Here is a 22,677-nt window from a genome sequence, read left to right as displayed (position 1 = left end):
CTGTTGGTCATCACCACATCCTGTGGCAGAGAATTCCACAAGTGGATTATGCATTGTGTGAAAAAGTACCTCCGATTGTTGGTCCAAGATTTCCTGGCATTCAATTTCATGGGATGACCCCTGGTTCTAGTGTTAAGTGAGAGGGGAAAGAATTTCTCTCTACCCACTTTCTCCACACCATGCATGATTTTATAGACCTCTATCATGTCTCCCCGCAGCCGCCTTTTTTCTAAACGAAATAGCCCCAGGTGTTGTAGCCTTCCCTCATAAGAAAGGTGCTCTAGGCCCCCGATCATCTTGGTTGCCCTCTTCTGCACCTTTTCCAGTTTTACAGTGTCCTTTTTTAGATGTGGTGACCAGGTTCATACTTCTGGTTTGTTCTGTGTATCGCGTTACCTTAAGGCCTTCCGTAGCAATGGCTTGGAATACTCTTCAGCAGCCATGCTGGAATCTGCCATAATGCAGTGCCCGCAGCCCTGCATCCAGCGACACAATGGCAGGGGTGAGGGCAGCTACAGGTTAAAAAGAAAGAAAGATAGGAGCCACCATCTACTTGCCCCCCACTGCTAAAGGGACCCACAAAGGCACCTGGTCAAGTGCTCCCATATGTCCAGTGTGGGCACCAGGCTTATCAAGGCGGTGTAGCAAATGTAGGGTCAAAGCAGTACTGCAGGCGTAGCAATAGCCAGATCATCAGAGCTTGACAGGTGGGCTTTAAAAACCTTGCCCTGTCCCCACCCTCTCCAAGAGCTAACTGAGCAGAGAGGCACTTTTTATTATTCTCTTATGCTTAGCAGGGGTGGGGAGAACAACTATCCCTATCCAATCCCAGCACAGCATCCCTCTAGTGGCTGTTGCTGGTGTCTGCTTTATGTTTTTTAAAAAATATTGTGAGCCCTTTTGAGGACCATCTTATTTATTCTATGCAGCTAGTTTGAGAACTTTGTTGAAAAACAGTTTATACATATTTGTAGTAGTAATTACAGCCACTAGTCAGGACAGACAGACACAGGAGGGGACATATGTTGACAGGGTGAAGAGAGCCCCACCCTATTAGAGATACAAACATCCAACTGACTTCCAAGTTACAAGTCCAGAAGCTAACTTCCAGGTGGAGGGGTATCACCCCCTGCCCCCATTTTAGTTGGCTACTTTCTAGGAGGAAGATGGTAAAGTAAGTCACCTCAAAACTATTTGCTATTTGGTTTTTGCTGTTCATTCAGTGTGGTCTGCTGGTTTCCCCCTCACCCCCAGGCTTGTGCTATGTAGCCGATTTTGTTCTCTCCCAATTTTAATTCATATTGTTATGTGTCTTGATGGTAGAGGTGCTGCAACTGAGCCTGTAATAAGCAGGACAGCAGCAAACGTTTGGTTGTTAAAGAACCCCTTCCCCACAAATCACCTAAAAACAAAGAGAGACAGTCCCGTCATTAAAAAGTAGTGAAAAGGGCAGGCAAACTCTTTGCCACTGCCCCCACAAGCAAATGTGTTTTACAAAATCAAATATAGATTACACATGGGGGGGGTTTGTCCCCCCGCTCAGAACAATTTTAAGTTACAGACACACATCTGACACACACACTGCAATTATGACGACTGAGAGGCAGATGTTGGTTTTAAACCATGTTTTGGTTTAGTATTCAAACAGTTTACAATTCATAACTGAAATACTGTTTGAAATGCTGTGTATATCTAGCAAAGTGTAATTTTACAAATATAAGGCACCTTTTAACACTTAATACAGCAAATACACATGATTACATTTAACAATAAAATTGGGTGAATCCTCTTTGAGGGTTCACTGTGCAGTCAAGTGTGCTAGACAAGCAAGCAATGTAGTTGATCAGGTTTCTAATATTCAAGCAAAAAGGGACACATAGGTGCAATTAAGATGCATTAAAATAACTCTTTGAAGTCAGTAACAGAAGAAGCATTGTAAGGATTAAGTTTCATTACTTCCATTGAATTAAATCCCTCCCATTCATTGCCACCAACTAGAACATAAATTAAAGAGGACCAAGATCTCCCCGCTTGCCAAGCAATCTAACAAAACTTGAAGAAGAAGAAAATATAAGACAATTAAGAGACACATGAGAGAGTGTATGAATACCCTGCAGGGTATAATAAAATATTCAGCATATCCCACAAATCCTAAAGAAATAGCATAACAAGATTTGAAATTGTAAAAATTGCTTCTAGTTAAGTAGATATTTTGTTCCTCAAAAATGCTCCCTACTGATCTTAAACACACAAGATTTGCATTTAGAATCACCCCATCTGCTGTTCTTGGCCAAGGAGATGGAAAGAAGGAGACGACAGCAGGAAAGATGGAATTGTTTAATCACATTCAACTTTAGCCTTTTCCACTCTTGGATGCTATGAAGACACAAAAACAAGAAAATAGTATCTAAGAGTGGAATCATTTAAATTCAATGGGACTAACTTCAGAGTAGACATATATAGGACTGTACTGTAAAGAAATGAAAAACGAATGCTTTGGTGAAGTCTTAAAGGCTTATGTATAGAAAATAGCTTTGGTTAATTTGAGCAGAATAATCTCACATCTAATATAAGAAAGGAAAATATATAGGGCCTATCTAGGCTTATTTTCACATTTTAGGGCATTTATTTATTACAGCGAGTATTTTTACTTTTCACTGTGTCATTGGTGGACACTGAACTAGGTTTTACATTACAGCATCACTGAAAACTTCCATATACTCTTATTTCCCCCCTCCTTGTTTGGTCAAGACAATGGGTAGAATGCAACAGCAACTCAGTTCCACAATTCCCTGGCTCCATAATCTCAACTTGACTGGCTGCAATTGATACTTTCAAGGCACAAGGTGATGGCTGCAATAGTTCTTCTGTTCCAAGAAACTTACATTCTCCCTCTATCACAGTGGTAAGCCAGAGCTTAGCAGCAAGTTACAAGTAGGTGCTTGTAAATGCAGCAAGGATTGATGCTCAGAATTGCACTTCGGTGTGACTGACAGCATGCATCAAACGATGCTAAGGCTCCACCATATACAAAAACCACATTAACAAAAGGCCATTCAGAGCTGAAGTTGCAGTGTTTTAATTTGGTATGGTGAAAAATCAACAAGCCACAATGTAGTATTTTTTCTCTACACTGAGCATTACTGAACTAGAATAGGGGAGTATATGAGCAGGAAACGTTAGAAATAAAGTTACTGCTTGCAAATATCAGGTGGAAAAGTGGTCACATTGCTTTTCTTCCTTGCTAAAAAAATTACCACTTCTGTATTATAGCACATGTGTTCCAGGACAGCGCTTCCAAAATCCAGACAGATCAGCCTGTGAGGACATTCCAGTAAAGCACAAATACTCCATATTGCTAGAGCCCACTAGCCTCCACCTTGCCAAATTGTATGTGCTTATATTCCTTCATAGACTATTATCTAAACAGATGAGACATTCCTGACTTCAGGGAAAGCTAACAGAAATGAGATTGCCTAATGATAAGAACTGTATAATGAGCACTGGCAGTGTTCCCTCTAGCAGGGATTCCCAGATGTTGTTGACTACAACTCCCATAATCTCTAGTAATAAATAACTAGGGATGCTGGGAGTTGTAGTGAACAACATCTGGGAATCCTCCTTAAAGGGAACACTGCGCACTGGCTTAGCTGCTCTACAGGTTCTTCAAAAAGCCCTATTATGAGAACAGTTCTCTTCCTGTCAAGTTGTTCTATGTAGCAAGGCTTTTCCAGAGGAGTTTCCTTCCCACATACTTGTTTTTGTGCAAGATCCACACTTTCCTCACAGCTGTGGCTGACATGCTGCACAGCCTTATGAAAGTGGAACAAGAGCTCTATCCTCTCAAGGAGCAAATTAACAGTGTACAAGGCTTGCTCTGCAATGCTGGGCGAAGCAGCTTCTCTCCCCTCCCCCTGCATAACTCTCATAGACATACTCCTGGACACAAACGGACTCGGGAGCAGAGGAGAAACAAAAATCACTCACTCCCCCCTTGGCCCACCCAGTGCTATAAAGCAAGTCTTGCATGCTGTTACTTAGGCTGTTCCTTGTGAAGATGGTGCTTCTCCTTCATCCTTGTAAAACTGCGCAGCATGTCAGACAATGGTTCTGCTGCAGATACATAAGACATTCCCAGGACTTGACCCAGTTTTGTGGGCTGAGTGTTGAGAAATGGTGGTATCTCTGCAACGGAGCAATGCCTTGAGGAAAGACATCTGGCTCTCTCACAAAATGGAGTACTACACTTGAACTTCGCCAAAAGCCTGAGAAGCAACAGAAGCAACAGTCAAGTGTACAGAAAAACACACACTTGAAAATGGAGATTCCCTCTGAATCAGCATTTCCATTGCAATTGCAAATGCTCTGCCAGTGAAACGTATACAACCACCTAATACCAGTGACATCCCAAGTAGTGACTCCTACCTCTATGCCATTTTGTAACTTTCTAAAATGTTATGTTTAACTTCTATGGAGACTAAATGCTCCTTTGTTGTACATAATAGTTTCTCAAACATGGACAGAGAAGTATAGAAATGAAAGTTTAGATGAAAGACACTGCCATGAAGGACCTCTGTAAGACGAGGGATAGAGAGATCTGAGAAATCCATGCAAGGACTAGCAAAACAAGAGAAGGCAAGAGGGTATGGCACAGATGATTTGGCAGGTTACTAAGACCCGGAGAGATTGAGGTCCTGGTAAAAATGGCAACTCTGATTTTTCTGAATTATTATAGGTATTAGGCAGCGTATTATGCTAACCATTCCAGTTTAAGACAAGTACCATGCTCTTTGAACAAATATTGCCCATTGTATAAAACGGAAGCTCTTACATAATGGCACCTGGGCATACAAAAAGGGGATATAAGCAAAAGGACTTGCTTGCAATTTACTAGTTAAGGAGCAGTTTTGTTCCAAGGCTTCAGAAGAACTTCAAATCCAGTACAAGGGATCAATCTTCTGGGAGCACATAGTGAAAAACTGGCTAGGTTCAGTTATGATGTGACACAAATGGGCTGTGTTGGCAAAGTGAGGATACTTCCTACAAGAGCTATAACAAAGAGCTGAAAAAAATCTGTGAGAATGATGCATGACAAAGCAGTGTAGTATAAAGAAAGGTTTAGTTCTGTTCCTACATATAACAACTACATTATATGTAGTTAAGTCAAAGAAGAAAGCATCAATATTTCATAGATTTCTGTACTTTGAAGGAATATGGCTAAAAATAAATGTTTCAAGACCAAGCAGATCCTGGGGGAGAAACATATGTTCAAGTATGATAGATACTTATGACAACACTAGGGAACCCCCACCCTGCACCCTCAGATAATTATTTTTTTAATCACAGTGACAGATTTCAGATGGTCCACTTCATATCCAGTCTCAGTAGTGAAGGGCTCCAAGTACCTTTTTAACAGGTCACCAATGCCAAGGAGACTTCCAATGTCTAACTAACTCTAGAATGACCTTCCATACAGCATACTCTTACAAGAGGTTCTTATACCAGCTTCCCCTCAAAAGGCAGGCAGCCTTCTAGGGAGCACTGTCTAAGCAATTCATTTGCCTAGATACACTTTCCATGAGTGAAAAGATAATGTTCTCAGAACATCCCTTGCATGGGGGCATCAGACACTGCAGTTCCATGACTGCTCTTCTAGAATTTTCCCTTCTTTTTATCCTAGAAGAACCTTCTGCATCCTACGTGCAGCAACGATGGCTTCATCTTCCGAATCAGATTCGCTCTGGGAAGTAGAACTCTGAGAGGCAGAACTGCAGGGGGAAGAGCATTCTGGGGAACAAAGGTAGTGCATCAGCGGAAGGCGGTACTTCCCACAGAAGTCAACAAATTTGATTTGTCGGACGCAGCTGTCAAAGTAGACTCCTGTGGACAAAAGAGAGGCAGTTTCTAAGGCAACAAATACTTCAAATTAGATTTAAAGTGTACATATCTTTCTTGTATAGCTGGATCACAAAGCACCTTTCTGCACAAGATACTAACAAGCAGCCTAAATCAGCAAAGGGACTGGTCTTCAACTGATGTGTTGAGACACAAAAATAAAATGGACTATTTCTCTTTCCCACCACCTCTTTTGTGTGCTTAAAGGTAAAGTGTGTTGTCGTGTCTGTGTCGACTCTTGGCGACCACAGTGCCTTGTGGCTGTCTTTGGTAGAATACAGGAGGGGTTTACCATTGCCATCTCCCGCACAGTATGAGATGATGCCTTTCAGCATCTTCCTATATCGCTGCTGCCCGATATAGGTCTTTCCCATAGTCTGGGAAACGTGCCAGCAGGGAGGATTTCATTTTTTAAAGAAAAGCTTAGAGACAATTTTCTTGTGGGAAGTTGTTGGATTGCTGGACTAGATAAGGCTTGGTCCAATTCCTCCTATGGGAGGAGAGTTGGTCTTGTGGTAGCAAGCATGAATTGTCCCCTTTGCTAAGCAGGGTCCACCCTGGTTTGCATTTGAATGGGAGACTGTATGTATAAGCATTGAAACATATTCCTCTTAGGGGATGGGGCCACTCTGGGAAGAGCATCTGCATGCTTGCATGCAGAAGGTTCCAAGTTTCCTCTCTGGCATCTCCAGATAGGATTGGGAGAGACTTCTGCCTACAACATTGTAGAAGCTGCTGCCTGTCTGTGTAGACAATACTGAGCTAGATGGACCCATCTACTGATGGGGCAGAAGGCAGCTTCCTATTAGAAAATAAGATGAAAGAAGGTAGCCACCTGCAGTTTAAAAAAAGCCTGAAAGCTAGTCCCATGTTCCAGGTGTGAGTGAAGCTATGAGTCCATTCTGAAAAGGATGAAATCTACTATCCTAAATTCAATGACAGTCTCAGTTCTGTTTAATAAATAATCAGTCATCCAAATTACCTTTTCTAAGGCTAGTTTGTGTGGTTGAGGATTAACTGCTCTGCTGATCTGGATGCATTTTATACTATTAGTATATTCTGTATTTTGTTATGAGCAATATAACACCACCATTGAGTAATTAATCTCAAATTCCTCAAACAACATGAAAGGTTTAGGAATGAACAAAAAATAATAACTTGGGCCCCCAAAGGAAACAGACATTAGCAGCATGGACAGGGTGTACAAAGGCTTGAGGGAAAGGCGGGCAAAGGGGCCTGCCACAGGAACACAAAACAGAGTATACCTCCACATTTAGGATTGGGGCAATTGCTGGCCAGGGTCAAATATCGGAGGAGGTTTCCAGGGAGATCACTAGGAACATAAGGAATGTTGCGGGTCTTAATGGTGCGGCCAGCCAGTTCCTGTAGACTTGGAGGATTGTAGGTCAAGTCACGCACGAATCGCACAACCAGTGGGTTCCCTCGTAAACTCAGTTCTTCAAGATGAACTAGATTGAGGATTTCCCGAGGAAGATATGTCAGCAAGTTATTGTGGAGGCTCAGGGAGCGAAGAGAATGCAACCTGGAAACCAAACATGAGAAAAGGAGAGGTAGCCTTGTGCCTTGCTTTTAGCGCTCTCATCCCTCTTTTCCCTACATTCTGAGGTAAGCCTCAGAGTCTTGTATCAGCTCCTAAATATTTCTTCCAGGCACCTCTAAGCACAGCACAGTAGTATTTCAGCAAGTAAACACAAATATCTTCTATACATATATTTCTCTTAGGCATACCCGTCACTAATCCCATGCGTGGCAGCTCTCGTGAGAGTTCAGGAGCTGCCAGCAGGGGAAGAGGAAAGTGGCGGTGCCAGACAGGCTTGCTTACGGGTGGGGCGGGGGGGAAATGGCAGTGGTGATGGCTGGCTGGCTGGCCAGCAGAGAAAACGGTAGAGGCGGGGTGGGTGGGGATAAAACAGCAAAGGGCAGGCAAAGAAACGGCAGCAGAAGGAGAACTAGGGGAGCGGATGCTCTGTGCCCAGCTAGTAGTTATTTAATAAAGGAAGAGCTCTCGAAAGGCCCTGCAGAGAAAAACTACTCAGCTGCCCTCATGCCTTGGCAGCCAGCCAATTCCATAATTCCATTCTCATGATCCAAAGTTGCAGCACTTCAATATTCAACCCAGTCAGTATGACTGAATGGGAGATACCAAGGGTATTAAGACAGCTATTTTTTTTAATTAGTTTTTGTTAATTTATGCCTTGCCTTCCTGCACAAAAGTGCACCAAAGCAACCTATGTTCAGGTAGAAATACATTAATATAGACAAACAGCATAACATCCACAGCAAAGTATAGTAAAATAAATAAATAAATGATGCCACTTTAAAGATCTATAAAGCTCACCTAAATTTATGTAGCCTTTACTGCCCTTCCGAACTGCTACTGGAAAAAATATTTTATTTCAAACTGCAGATGGTAATTAATAGGTCAGCTTCAGAAGATGAGTTTGTTATCCTAAAACTCTCCGTCAAATAACAAAATGTTACATGGCCAATAGAGAAGGAGACAGAACTGCATAGACAAAACTTAGTATAACAGAAGAATGTACGAGGTGGCATATGGGTGCTGTAAATCAGCCTAAATTAATGCTCTGTTTTACAAAAGTTACATTCTTCATACATACACACTCAGGACTGGTTGACACATCTTGCAGCAGAATGCACAAAATTATTTTGCTCTCGGCAGGGCGGGCAGGGAAGTACGTTGTGAAGCTATAGTAATCATAGCTTCCCTGCACACACAACAAAGCAGACTCACCTGTGATAACCTACACACCACTTAAACACTTCTTCCTACATACTCTCCGAGAGTGCTATCGTATTCATATGCATTTGAACTCATTCAACAATCAGAATTATGGACAGATATTCAAAATGGCCTAATATAAAAATGTAGTCTAACAAGTACACAATATTTAAATATATAAGATGGCTAAATACTTACTGTGCCAACTGGGGTGGAACGCTCTGTATCTTGTTATCACAGAGGACTAGGTAACTTAATGAAGGCAGATTTGCTAACTCTGGTGGGATTGAAGTAATGAAATTGCCTCCGAGATACAAGAATTCCAAACTGAAAGACAAAAGGATGTTTAGTAAGTAAACATTTTATGTCTGTTCCTCTTAGCTTAGAATTTTATCTCAGGATGGTTTCACAACAGAATATATTTTGCAAATGAATACAGCACGGAGGAAACACAGTATACTGAGATTTGGCATAGTATATGCTAGTTACACAGGATCAAATTAGAGATGACTTCATGATAATGTTCTTTAAAACTATTTTTTAGTTAGCTACAAATCCACAACCTTCTCTCTCTCTCAGGACTGCAAGAAAGAGGCACTGTAAGAAAGAGACAGGCGGATCCTTTCACCCTTTCTGGGAATAGAAAAAAGGAGAGGTCCTCCCCCCACTTTGTTCTGAAAGCACAAGCATTCTCGTTCAGTTATCCTCACAACTTCCTATACAAAAGAGATGGAGTTTCGACAGACTCTTCACAGCACTGTTCTGTAAGCAGGTCACATGGAGGAGGAGCTCTGGTCTTTCAAAGGGCATTGGTCAAATTCCTGGACAGCAAACACCAACAGCTCTGAGTGATAAGAGTGAAATGAAACGTCTTGATAAGAGTGAAATGAAATGTCCAAAGACAGTTTATCTCTGAATGCTAACTGCTGTGAGACAAACAAGTCACCTTAAGTGGCACAACGGGGAGATGCTTGACTAGCAAACAAAAACTTGCCAGTTCTTCGAATCCCCACTGGTATGTTTCCCAAACTATGGTAAACCGCTATACTGGGCAGCAGCGATATAGGAAGATGCTGAAAGGCATCATCTCATACTGTGCGGGAGGAGGCAATGGTAAACCCCTCCTGTATTCTACCAAAGACAACCACAGGGCTCTGTGTGCGCCAGGAGTCGAATTCGACTTGACAGCACACTTTACCTTTAAGGGACAAAGGTGGGGGGAGCAAGAGAGAGCAAGAAGAGGGCTATTTATTAAATAATAACTCATCAGTCAATAAATATTGCCTTCATTCTCCAGCAGTACCGAACTTGCCATTGTTGGAAACAAGATTCTGGTCAGGATGTCCTTCTGGGCTGCTCCTCAGGGCTCTTCTTCTGTTTTTCAGAAAGGATTACCTAAACCTGAAACCTCCACCATGGGTTTATTATCAGTTGCAACTAACCACTAGAAATAAGGGCAGCGCCTCCATGTCCAGAGGCAGCCTCTCTCTCTGTGCCAGCCAAGACAGACCTTTAGTCCACGCTATTGCTGGGTTCAGGGTGGGGAGGGGATGCTCATCACCAACCTTCCTCTCGCCCCGCCCTGCGGCTCACCTGCTGAGTTCCTGGATGGCGGGTGGGATGCTGTGGAGGCGGTTGCTGCCCAGGCTGAGGCTCTGGAGGCGATGCAGGCCCAGAAGGGAGACCGGCAGCTGAGCGAAGCGGTTGCCGCTCAGGTTGAGGACGCGCAGCGAGCGGCCTAGCGGGGAGCCCGCCAGGCCTTTCGGGAGGGAGCCCGGGGCGCCCAGTCGGTTGTTTTTGGCCAGCAACGTGTGCAGCCGCTCCAGGCCAAGCAGCTCCGGGCCCAGCGCTGACAACCCCGTCCCGCTCACATCCAGCACCTCCAGCACCGGGAACCAGCGCCCCAGCCCCGGCGGCAGCCCACCTGCCGGTGACACCCATGACTGGGGCAGCACCAGGCGCCGCGAGGACGGCTCCACGCTCCCCCTGGCCCGCAGCGCCGCAGCCTCCGCGGCTTCGTCCGCTCGTAGGGCCTCTGCCTCCTCCGCCATCTCGGTCAGGAGGGACCCTGTCAGCTGAATAGCCAGTTGTCCTCTGGAACGCCGCCGGCAACCTGAATAATGTATAACCCAGCCACGTCTCTGTCCCGCTTCCCTTCAAGTTTTTAACTCTTATGCAGGATCCCAGGCAGCAACCAAGGGCCGAAGCCCCTGTAGTAACCCTCCTTTCCTGGGCAACTGAGCATGCTCAAAAGCACTGGAGCATGCTCAGTATGGTCTAATGAAGCTCCTTCCTGTTTTCTGCCCACAACCCGTATCAAATTTTCATTCCTTCTTAAAATTTGAGATCTGGCAAGAAGAGAGCATGCTCAGTTTCCAGATGAAGCCAGTGCCCTTACCCTGAAGGTCAATCTATCTGAGAAACTCTTATGCTTTATCTTACACGGCAACATTTTGAATGCTGGCAAGAAGAGAGCATGCTCAGCCTCTCCATTTGTAGCCAGTGCCTTTAGAGAAACCTGTCAGAAGCTGGTACCCTTTATCTTTCATGGTGCAATTTTGAATTGCTCCTTGGTTTTATTTAAAATATAACAAATTGAGGTAAAGTATAACAAGATACAAATAGAGCATCTGTGTGCTAGGATTTTTTTGCTCTCCTTGTGCCCCACCACCACACCACAGCCCCTGCCAGCCACCTACTCTTCTCTCGCCCCCACTCACGCTCGCTCACCTCTCCCTGCCACTGGCTCGCTCATTCCCTGCTTGCTCGCTCATGCCCCCTCCCCTCCCCACCACTCGCTCACTCACTCCCTGCTCGCTCTCTCACTCATCCCCTCCCCAAAGCTTGCTTACTCACTCGCCCCCCTCCCCGACGCTTGCCTAGGCCCATAGCAAACTTCCTGGCAGCCTGGGACAAAGGGGGGGGGGCAGCCACCGGCACACATGCACACACCCCACCACCCAGTCCATGCTCCCTCCATCTGTGAGGGGGGGCCCCTTGATTGGGGGGGTTGCTCACCCCTGCTTTCTTCCACGATGCCACTGTCCCACCTCCCACCAGGGCTCTGCCGCTCATACTGCCCATAATCTTCACCGGGGGTGGGGGGGGAATGCCACCGCCGGTGGCACGGAGAGCAGCGGTGGGGTGAGAACCCCCCCAACAATAAAGGGAGGGCCTTGCAGACAGAGAGGGCATGGATTGGGTGGTGGGTTGTGCACACCCCCTCCCTTCTGCTCACTCGCTTGCCCCATCTCCACTCAGTCACTCGGAAAGGGGTGCAACTATCCTTGGGCCCACACAGGCCTGAGAGAAGCTGTGGTCTGGCCAGGAGGGGGAGGGGGGAGAAGCCTGCCCGCTGCCACCACAGGGGGTCACCTGCTCCTCCTGGGGTTGAAGATTATGGGCTGTATGAGCGGTGGGGCTGTGGTGGGACAGTGGCAGGCATGGAGTGCAGTGGCGGGCAACGAGGTAGAGGTGGGCATTGACGAGGGCCAGTGTGGGCCCAAGGATAGTTGCACCCCTTTCCGAGTGATTGAGCAGGGAGAGGGCAAGTGAGCAAGCGAGCAGCAGGGAGGGACAAACGGGTGAGCAGGGAGGGGTGAGTGACTGAGTGGAGATGGGACAAGCGAGTGAGCAGAAGGGAGGGGGTGTTCACAACCCACCACCCAATCCATGCCCTCTCTGTCTGCAAGGCCCCCCCTTTATTGTTGGGGGGGTTCTCACCCCACCACTGCCCTCCGTGCCACCGGTGTCCCGCTGCTCATTCTGCCCATAATCTTCACTGCCAGGAGGGGGGCAGTCCACCCCCTGTGGGGGCAGTGGGGGGCAGATTTCTCCCCCAACTACTGGCTGACTTGCCGCCTGCGCACTCCGATTATTGATAGCAGCATGTGTTGTATCCATAATCGGAGTGCACAGGCGCACAGGCCCGAGAACAGCTGCGGGCCGGCTGGGGTGGGGGGAGAAGTGTGCCCGCCACCACCACAGGGGGTGGCCTGCTCGCCCCCCACCAGTGAAAATTATGGACAGTATGAGTGGCGGGGCTGCAGTGGGATAGTGGCAGGCACAGAGGGCAGTGGCAGCACAAAAGGTACCGGGGTAGTGGGGCCTAGGGACTGTTGCACCCCCTTCCGAGCGATTGAGCAGGAAGGGGGCGAGCGAGAGAGCAGGGAGGTGGTAAGTGAATGAGTGAGCGGTGGGGGGGGTGAAAGGCGGGGAGGGGTGAGTGAGTGAGTGGCAGGGAGGGAGCAAGTGAGTGAGCAGGTGGGGTTGAATGAGTGAGCGGGGAGGAGTGCCGAGTGAGCAGGGAGGGAGCAACTGAGCAAGCAAGCCGTGGGGAGGAGGCGAGTGAGTGAGCAGGGAGGGGTGAGCAAGCAGGGAGGTGCAAGTGAGTAAGTGGCAGGAAGGGGTGAGCGGGAAGGGGTGAGTTCCAAGGAGGGGAACACCTGGTGCAGAAAATGGGACTCGCTGGGCCCTGGCTTGGGGTGGGGTATGTGTGAGACAGGCAGGGATGATGATGATGGTCCGAGCAGGACTTTGTAAGCCATGGCTAGCAGAAGTAGAAGAAACACCGATGGGTGCATCTGAAGGAATGGGGCAAAGGAGAGGGTCATTATGCACAGTGGACCCCTCCAAGTGTTGGCCATTGGGGTGGAGTGGGGTTGGGGAAAGGGGCTTCTACCCACTTCCCTCTGCAGCCCTCTGACAGGACCTGGAGCACACTGCCTGCCCTGCTCTCTGCCCACATCAGTGGGTGGCAGCTGAAAGGGGGAATGGGACATGAGCAGCTATGGTACTGGGAGCAGGAGTCGCTGGGAGAAAGAAGCCCTTGGCTCACAAGTGGGAATTTTTGTCCAGTGCCTTTGGCCATCGCCTCACTGGCAGGGAATCCCCTCATACATACCTGAGTAGCATTTAACACATAAGCCATTAGGGAACACTGAACACAGTCGGGAGCCCCGTTCAAAGTTCTTTGGGTGAGCAGGGAGGGAGGGATTGACTTTGAGCAGTCAAATGCTGGGATACGGACAGTCATGCCCTCAAGGATTGCCCGCTGTTGCAACCCAGTGCAACGTCCTTTCGGACTCCGATTAGCCTTGTGCTACAGCAGATATTTGTGTGTGTGTGTGTGTGTGTGTGTATGGGGGGAGGGAGAGATGACTGCCCAGTGGGACTCCCTTTTTGATGTCGCATGGGGGTGGAGGTGGGGTAGAGTGTGTTCTGGGTGGTGCTGGGTGATGGGTGGCTGGTGGGCTGTGTACTTATGCCTCATCCTCTTGGAATTGACTTTGCAAAAAGAAGGGACACATGAAAATGAAATATTTTTGTTTTTTTGAGTGCTCTGTTGCGTATGCAATCTAAGCATTTCTACCCTGCCTTTCCCTCCCTGGCATCTCCAAGCCTACAACCTTGAAGAAGCTACTGCCAGTCTGTGTAGACAATACTGAACTAGATGGACTTATGGTCTGACTGGGTATAAAGCAGCTTCCTATGTTCTTATAGAACTGTGACGCAAAAGTAAGCGGCACTTCTTTCCTACTAGTTCTGGCAGCAGGTCCTCTTCCTCCTCTCCTGGGAGGGGGTCGCTGGTGCTGCTCTTTGCAAGCTGTAAAGGGGAAGAAGTGCTCTGCATGTGCTGAGAGGTACTTTGCGGCTTGGAGGTATCTTAGCAAGAAAAACACCTTTCCTGCTCAGCTGAAAGGAATTCTGCATGTCTTCCTCGGGCTCTTGGGCTGAGGGTGGGGTGAGAGCAGCTCCTCCCATAGGTGTGCTTAGAAAACTGTCCTCCGACACAAAGCAGTTGCCTTTAAAGGCCCAGCAAGTGGCGTCCTTAAGAGGAGGCTGGCTCGGAAGGCTCCTCCCACGCATGCGCTCCGAGGAGCCAGGCAGCTCTGTCGCTGGTGGCCTGCTAGTCGGAGGGCAAGAAACACACCTTAAAGGCAAAGCTGCTTAGAGGCGGTGGCCTGGCTAGGCCTGTGCCTTTAACACCGTCCTGAGGCCCAGTAGGAGCAGCCACAGCCGCAGGACCGGCCGGTGAGCGAGCCGGAGGGCAGTGGAGTGGTCACGGCAGCTCTGCACATACCCAGGGGCATCCAGCAGGAGCCTCTCTGAGCGTGTACAGAGTTCCCCATGGGGGGAGGGGCCGCTGATCCATCCGGGGAGCCTCCAGGGCCTGGTGCAGTCTAGCTGTGGGGGGCCGGGCTGGGAGCTACGGGGGCCTTCCTAAGCACCCCCCCCCAGAACTCCAGCCCTTTCCTGGTGTCGCCTTGAGAGGCCTCCCTGCTTCTGCATGCCTGCTTCCCTGCTTGGACCCCTGGAGCCCCACAGCGGAGTCTTCTCGGAAGGACCGAGGGGTCCAGGTGGCCTCTCCATGCCCCCTGCCTGCCTAACCAGGCAGGCCTGAACGGGGCACCCCGCGGGCCCCACTGGGAGGGAGCCCCTCCTGCAGCTCCAGCCCAGAGAAGCTTGGAAGGGGGGCCGAGCTTGCCAGCCCAGACTCCGTTCCCCGCCTCCTTGCCAAGAGCCTGGGAACGGAGGCAGCCAGCCCAAGCAGTCAGCCCTGGTGCAGCAGAGCAGTGGCCGGGCTCGGGGAGCAGGGCTGGCGGGGAAGGAGCCTCCCCAGTAGCAGGATGAACCAGGTGCTAGTTCCATCGAAGGCTTCCCACGGTGGGCTCAGAACAGAGTCCTCTCCTAGTTTCCTGCTGGCAAACAAAACAAAACAAAAAACAGGATCTGGCTGGAAGTTTTTCACATGGGGCTTTTAAAGCCCTTTAACTTGCATCTTCTCCAGAATGGATGGGTGTGTGTGTGTGTGCACACATATGGGCCAGATTTACCCCAAAGTCCCTGTGAGTTATTGGGGAGTGGTTCACACACATTTGGGGTTTTTCACAGCACAAGTGTAGCCCGATTTATATCCTGGGTAAAAAAATCGACTATTTGTGTCATTTTGGGGGGAACAACGTTGAGTTTGCAATAAAACCTCCCAGTAAACCTGCTGTTTGTAAAAGTCCCTGGTGGCCTCCTCTTCCTCTGCCAGCCACATGCCCCCTCCCGAGTGCCGGGACTACAGGCTGTGGGGAAGCTGCCCTCCACAGAGTGAGGCCCTTGGGCCTTCTAGTTCAGGACTGCCTGCAATGACCAGCACTGGCTCACCAGGCCGTAGAGGCTTCCCCAGCCCGATGTGAAGATGGGGCTGCCAGGGACTGAACCTTCTGCATGCCCAGCAGGGATTCTGCAAACGAGCTACCGCCCATTCCCCAGGGGCAGTGGGCCTCCCTGCCCTTCAGCGTAGGCACTTCCTTCTGGATAGAAGCAACCCCACCCCACCCCCACTTTATTCCAGTATCTTTGATCAGGCTCAAAGACCCACAGGACTCGCACTCACCTCCTGCTCACATCTAGTTGGGGAACCAGTTCCTTCCACAATACCCCCACCTGAGTGCAGCATCCTGCCCTGGGATGGGGGGTGCACCAGGTATCTGGCAAAACAGGTCTTCTGGAAACCCAGCACCATCTGCCCAAGTTGTTTGTGTATGGCTTCTCTTTCAGGAGGTGCTGGAGCTCAGCTCTGATATGTGGAGTGGGCCTTCTGTGCATGCTCCAAGGGGTTCTTTGTGCCCCAGAGGAGAGCCCTCTGACAATGAGGACCCTTTGGGAAGTATCCTAATGCCCACATTGCTTAGCTGCACCATTACCTTGCTGAGTGCCCTGAGGCTAACAGAGAGTGGCTTTTTCAAAACTACATGAGGCCAGAAGCCAGACTTGAACCCAGAGCCCACTGGCCTGCTGCTGCTCTTGGCAGAGGGTGTCCACAGGGGATGAAGCAGTAGCTGAGTGCTAGAGCGTATGCTCTGTGTGCAGAAGAGCCCATGTACAGTTCCTAGTATCTCCAGCTAAGGTTGAGAGAAAAAAACCCTGCCTGAAACCTTGGAGAGCCACTGCTAGTCAGTATAAACAATACTGAGCCAGATGAATCAGTGGTCTGACTCAGTATAAGGCAGCTCTCTCTATTCCTATGTTCCCAGGAAGGGAAGAAACTCGAGAAGTGTAAATGTGCAGACTTCCAGTTCAGTTTTGGGGGGATAGTGCTGTACCTTTTGGGGGGATAGTGCTGTACCCCTGCTTTGCATGCAGAAGGTACCAGGTTCAATCCCTGGCAGCTTCTCCAATTAGGATTGGGATTGCCTGAAATATTGGGAGAGCCACTGTTGGTCAGCATGAGCAACATTGAGCTAGATGGACCAATGCTCTGACTTGGTGTAAAGCAGCTTCCTGTGCTCCCATGATACTCCCTTCCCTGCCCAGGATCCTCTGCAGAAGCTGAGAAGAAGAAGTTCTTTGCCCACGCTCCTAGCTCTGCATGTGTTTCTCCCTCTCTAGCCATGTCTCTTTGTTATCTTGGCCTCTTGCTTTCTCTTTTCCCTTTCTCACCTGGACTCCTTTGCAATGTTTTGCTTGCAGGACAGACCGACAGTCAGCCAACTAGTGGCTGCAGCACCATGGAGCCCTCAGCCCTGGCCATCGTCCATGTGGACTTCCCCGAGGTCACTAGCGCCTTGCTGGAGAACCTAAATCAACAGCGGGTGGAAGGCAAGCTGTGCGACATCTCGATCCATGTCCAGGGGCGGGTCTTCCGGGCCCACCGGGCGGTGCTGGCTGCCTCCTCGCCCTACTTCCACGACCAGGTGCTCCTCAAGAACATGACGTCCATCGTGCTGCCCAGCGTCATGGACCCCGTGGCGTTCGAGACGGTTCTGGGCTCTGCCTACACGGGCAAGCTGAGCATGGCCTCGGATGAGATCGTCAACTACCTGACGGTGGGCAGCGTCCTGCAGATGTGGCACATTGTGGACAAGTGCACTGAGCTGCTGAAGGAGAGGCGTGGGGCCTTCCTTGGGCCTTCCTCCTCCTCCTCCTTCCGGGCCCACTCCAGCCGCACCAGTGACAACCAGTCCCCCAGCAGCAGCAACTACTTCAGCCCACGCGACACAGGCGATGGCCCCGAACACAGCAAGTACAATGCACGGGGGACCTTGGCCAACGAGCGCGAGGGCTCGGAGGACCACGAGGAGGAGGTCATCTTCCAGGCAGAAAAGGGCCCCTCACGCTGCCCTGACCCTTTTGCCGGCGGGGGCAGCAAGTTCATTCTGGAGACCGACGATGACATCAGCGACAGCGGAGAGCCCGGCAGCAGTGAAGGGCGCCGGCCGGCCTACGTGCGTCCCAGCATCATGCCCCAGAAGCAGTGGGTCTTCATCAAGAAGGAGCGCTCCCAGGAGGATCTGGTGCTGACCTGCGAGGAAGACGAGGACCCCGTGGAGGTGGCCGGGCCCACCCCCGAGACCGCCCTCAGCATCAGCGACGTGCGTACTTTGACTGACCCTGGTGGCGGAGGCAGCAGCAAGCTGGAGGAGCAAGTCAACTTCTGCGAGTCCTCAGAGGATTTTCCTTCGCCCTACGAGGGCCTGGAGGACGCCTCGCCCCTCCCTGGTGGCAGCTCTTCCTCCTTCTCTTCGCCACGCTCCCTCCTGCCGATGGACATGCAGGGCAACCAGATCATGATCTTCCCGCCGCAGGCCCCTGTGGAGCACGGAGCAGTGCAGCTGGCGGCCAGCTCGGGTGACGGCAACAAGATCTTCATGTGCCACTGTGGCAAGGCCTTCTCCCACAAGAGCATGCGCGACCGGCACGTCAACATGCACCTCAACCTGCGCCCCTTTGACTGCCCCGTCTGCAACAAGAAGTTCAAGATGAAGCACCACTTGACAGAGCACATGAAGACGCACACTGGCCTGAAGCCCTATGAGTGCGACGTCTGTGCCAAGAAGTTCATGTGGCGGGACAGCTTCATGCGTCACAAGGGCCACTGCGAGCGGCGCCATCGCCTCGGAGGGGCAGCGGGTGGAGGAGGAGGAGGAGGAGGCGGCTCAGGCGCCCCAGTGGCCTCTGGGCCTGTCAAGAAGGAGGCTTCTCCCTCCCAAGTAAGCGGAGATGCTGAATGGGGCACACCGGGGAGGTCACCACGCAGCGAACTTGCCTTCGCAGGGAGCAGCAAGATGTAAAGCAAGGGGGCTGCAGGAGTGGGGGGCCGTGGGGAGGAGACTGTCTCAGCAGCAGTGACTGCCCCCCACAGTCCACCCCCCACCCCACTTCTGCCTGACTGCATTGGAGATGACTTTTGCCCCTTTACCTGAAAGCGCTGTGATGCGCTTCCACTAGTGATGGTGGGGTTGTAGACTGGGTTTGGGGAGTGGGGAGTGCTAGACTTGGTGCCAACAGACTTGCCGCCCTCCGAGCTGTGGCAGGGCCTCTGTTAGGCACGCTGCCTCCTCCCATCGTGCCCTGAGCCGACAGCTGGAGGGGGGACCCTGGACACCCGGCTCCAGCCCACATCTCAGGCTTCCCCTGTGGTGGTGGTGGGGAGGCGTCTCCTCCTGGCTTCAGGACTGGCACTGGAGGAGGCTCTGGCTCCTCCCTCATACCCTGCCTCTGTTCTTAGTTGGCGTCCTCTGTGTGTTTGAATGGGGAGGAGAGCTGCCTTCACTTTGGAGGACCCTGAACACTAAACCTGCCCTGTGCTGTCTAGTTGGAGTTGGGGGGGATCCTTTCATGTAGCCGCTGGCACCCCCAGCTATCTGTGTTTTTGTCCTGTGTGCGTGTCTGTTCGTGTGTGTCTCTGCTGTTGTAGATTGCCTCTGTAAGAGATGGCGCTGCCTTGCGTGGGCTCCCACAATAAGGACAGTGCCGGGGGTGGTGGAGGGAGCCGGTGCTTTCTAACCCCTCCCAGAACAACTTCCCTCTCCATGAGACGGGGTCTCCAGCTGCCTCTTGCTCCCTTCTGAAATGGTGCTCTCCCCTTGACCAGTCATGCCACCCCCTTTCCTTGTCCCCCACCCCACAGCCAGTTGTGTGACTCTACTGGGAGGAAGTTGAGATCCAGGACACTTGTGGGGTCTGTGTGTGTGTGTGTCCCCTTATTCCTGAGTGCCCCCTGGGTTTAGCAGCCCTTGTTTATCTTTATCACACTCTGCCCTGCATCCTGTTCTTCCTGTGGCTCCATTTAGTTTGAAGTTTTTGTAACCTACCGTACCTACCCGAATCAAAGATGACTCTGAATTTAAGACGATCCCCTTAAAAAGTAGAGGTTAAATACAGGTTATACCTGCATTTACTCAAAAGGAACAGGACTCTGAATTTAAGATTTCTAGTATTAAAAAAATGGGGGGCGAGGGCGGGAACCAGTCTTGGATTCAGGTAAATACAGTAATCTGGTTTGGGCCTCTCTTCCACCCCCCCACCTTAATTTTCTTAAGAAAACTCGCTATAAATATTTATTGATCTGTTTAAGCCCCCCCCACAATTTGTGTCTCTATATGCGTCAACCCAATTGGGAACCACAAGGGTTTGGGCCAGGTTTTTCCCCAGGTTATAAAACTTCCCATTACAGGATCTGGAACTGGTTACACAAGGCAACCTCCATGGCCCGGGAATTTTATAATCTGCAGCCCTCCTGTGGAGAGGGGTGGGAGGACAAGATGCCTTAAATTGCAGGCCCCTTGATGAGCAACAGCCAAACACCAGAGGGCTGCTGTCTCTTGAGTACTTGAGCTGCAGTTCTAACAAAGGTATGAGGGGCCGAATGCCTGGGTTCCCTGGGCAAGGAAGGGTTGCCTTCAAGGAGGAAGATCTGCTCTGCTAAAAGAGGGGTTCTGTTAACCAAAAGCCTCTCTTCCCTGACATAGTACATATCCCCCCCCCCCGCATGATGTGGCTGAAAGCAGCTTCGCCACCGCCACTGCTGCTCTCTAGACACAGGAGCAAGGACGGAAAGGTAAGCAGCGGAGTGTATGAAAACCTGGAGGGTGGTCACTCAGAAGGGGGCCAGATACGAAATGCTTCCTCTCCATCACTGCCACCCTTTAAAAGCATCATAAGAAGCTGCTCAGCCAGAAGAGTGAGAGAGCCCCTCTAGGGCAGCATCTTGTTTCCCGCCAGATGTCCCAAAAGGAAGGTGGCAACCCCCGGCCTGCTGTTTGTGCCAGTTGTTCTTCGGAGGTAAACTCTCTCTGGAGGTGGGAGCAGTATTTGTAGTTGTCCAACATGGCCCTTGATAGACCTCTGCTCTGTGTACCAAACATGCATTGCACCTCCAGGTAGAGCGGTAGTAGTATTGGTATGGCCTTTTTGGGGCGGGGAGAGGGACTTCTCTGAGGGCTCTCTCTTGCTGAGTCCATGTCTGGGGGAAGATGAGAATGTCAGGCTCAGCTATTCCTGTGGGGGAGCACTTTTTTGGCTGAGAAAGAGAAGGGGGGGCCAATGGGGGTCTTGTGCCAGGCTGTTGAGAGGGTGGTGTTTTCCTGCCCCCTGTGGCCCCAGCCCTGAGCTAAGTGGCCCCTCCTGGCACGAACACCTGCTGTACTCCTGGGGATGGGTTTGGGGACCCCCTGCCCCCTCCAAGAACTCAAGTGCCTGCCAGGAAAAAGTTACCCCGCTGGTTGCGGGAAGCCCCAACAGCTGGCATGCGTGGTAGACTGACTCTGAACATGGAGGCTTCGTCTAGCCCCCGGGCCAGACCTTGGCGAAGCCACACACCACCCCCATGGGCTGCAGCTGCCGTGGAGCCTACGGGAGTGGTGGCTTTGGACTCTCCACTTTCCCACCCAGCTTGGAAAGGGAGACGCTTTGTGCCCAAGACCTTCATGAGTGTGGTGTCCAAAATGCTGCAGATATAGGAGGAGGCAGCAGAAGGTCTCCTCCAAGCCGCTCACCAAACTCTCAAAGCAGAGTTCCGCTAAGAGCGGCTACCCAAAGGGGCGGGAGGAGTCGCCGCAAAGTCAGTACTGACCCCCTGGGCAGTGCTAGGGGTGAGGAGGGGCACTTTAGTGAAGCACACCACAGTGGGCCCTTCATCTTAGCCAGATCGCGTGCCCCGAGAGCCTCGTAGAAATAGTGTCTAAGGCCCCCCATCCTGCAGTGAGAGCCTTACCCCACCCTCTTGCAAAAAGGAGAGCCCATGCACGGGGAGGCTCGAGTGCTTCCGCTGTACTCTCGTCTGCAACTGACCTGGCTACGAGCTGAGGTGAGACCCTGGCCCACCGCCGTGGCCACCACACAAACCCCCTTCCTCCTCCAGGCCCCCTTTTGGGCATCCCTTCTCATCTCTTCCCACCCAGGCCCAGCACTACACACCATCTGTTTGGGTGGGAACACATGTGCAGGATGAACTCTACCAATTGCTGAACTGTTTCGTTTCTGTTCTGGTGGCGGAGGGTTCCGTCCGTCTGCTCAGAGGTAGGCTCTCTGAGGCTGGGTGGGCATCGTCCCAATGGGAGGGACAGACAGGCACTCTGCACATGCAAGCGACTCTCCACTCTGGCCCTGGTCAAGGGCTTCTGGCAGCTCTTTCATTACACCCAAGGCAGAAACCTGCCCAGTAAGAGAAGCCTCAGAGCTGAGAGTGGAGTGTCGCTTGCATGTGCAGAGTGCCTGTCTGTCCCTCCCACTGGGGCAACGCCCACCCAGCCTCAGAGAGCCTACCTCCGAGCAGGTGGAACTCTCCGCCATCAGAACAGAAAGGGAACCCTTCAGCTAGTGGTTAAGAAAGGAAGGGAGGCAAAGTCCTCTCCTGCTGTTCCTCCTCCCCCTCTCTAGCAACTGCTTTTGAACATGGAGGTTCTTCATAAGTCCCATACAGTGGCGGCGGTACCAGGGGGGAAAAGAGGATGGGCACTGAAGAGACGAGGTGCATTTATGGATGGGTGAGCTGTGTCCCAAATACTAGATTTCTGAAATAAAAATGGGGGTGGGTGGGGGCAGGGGGCAAGCCACCTGTCTGTGAGGGGGAGCGTTTGCCACCATGCCCCCGCTCTGGAGCCGCCTTTACCCCCATAGCCACTGAGAGCTTTCTTTTTCTCCTCCATCCCCGGTAAAGCCACTTCTGCTATCACTGCATCCTGCGACCGAGAATGCCATAGATTCCTTCAGGGTATCAGAGCAGACCTGCTGTGTCCATCTTGATC

At 50.7% G+C, this 22,677-nt stretch overlaps 2 protein-coding genes across 2 annotated transcripts; one reads left to right on the top strand and one right to left on the bottom strand.

Annotated features, from left to right (window-relative positions):
• Window positions 1–1,610: 1,610 nt before the first annotated feature.
• LRRC58 (leucine rich repeat containing 58) lies at window positions 1,611–10,958 on the bottom strand. Its single transcript, XM_053296669.1, has 4 exons — window positions 10,250–10,958; window positions 8,855–8,983; window positions 7,161–7,438; window positions 1,611–5,880 (listed from the first exon to the last, which is right to left on the bottom strand). Exons 1-4 carry the CDS (start codon window positions 10,705–10,707, stop codon window positions 5,672–5,674), a joined length of 1,074 nt encoding a protein of 357 aa, XP_053152644.1. The 5' UTR covers window positions 10,708–10,958; the 3' UTR covers window positions 1,611–5,671.
• Window positions 10,959–14,564: 3,606 nt separating this feature from the next.
• ZBTB22 (zinc finger and BTB domain containing 22) lies at window positions 14,565–20,005 on the top strand. Its single transcript, XM_053296668.1, has 2 exons — window positions 14,565–14,689; window positions 17,120–20,005. The coding sequence occupies exon 2, from the start codon at window positions 17,158–17,160 to the stop codon at window positions 18,718–18,720; it is 1,563 nt and encodes a 520-aa protein (XP_053152643.1). The 5' UTR covers window positions 14,565–14,689; window positions 17,120–17,157; the 3' UTR covers window positions 18,721–20,005.
• Window positions 20,006–22,677: the final 2,672 nt, after the last annotated feature.

Source organism: Hemicordylus capensis, chromosome 2 (genome assembly GCF_027244095.1).
Source record: "Hemicordylus capensis ecotype Gifberg chromosome 2, rHemCap1.1.pri, whole genome shotgun sequence".
NCBI lineage: Eukaryota > Metazoa > Chordata > Lepidosauria > Squamata > Cordylidae > Hemicordylus > Hemicordylus capensis.
This window is presented reverse-complemented; position numbering and strand designations above follow the sequence as displayed.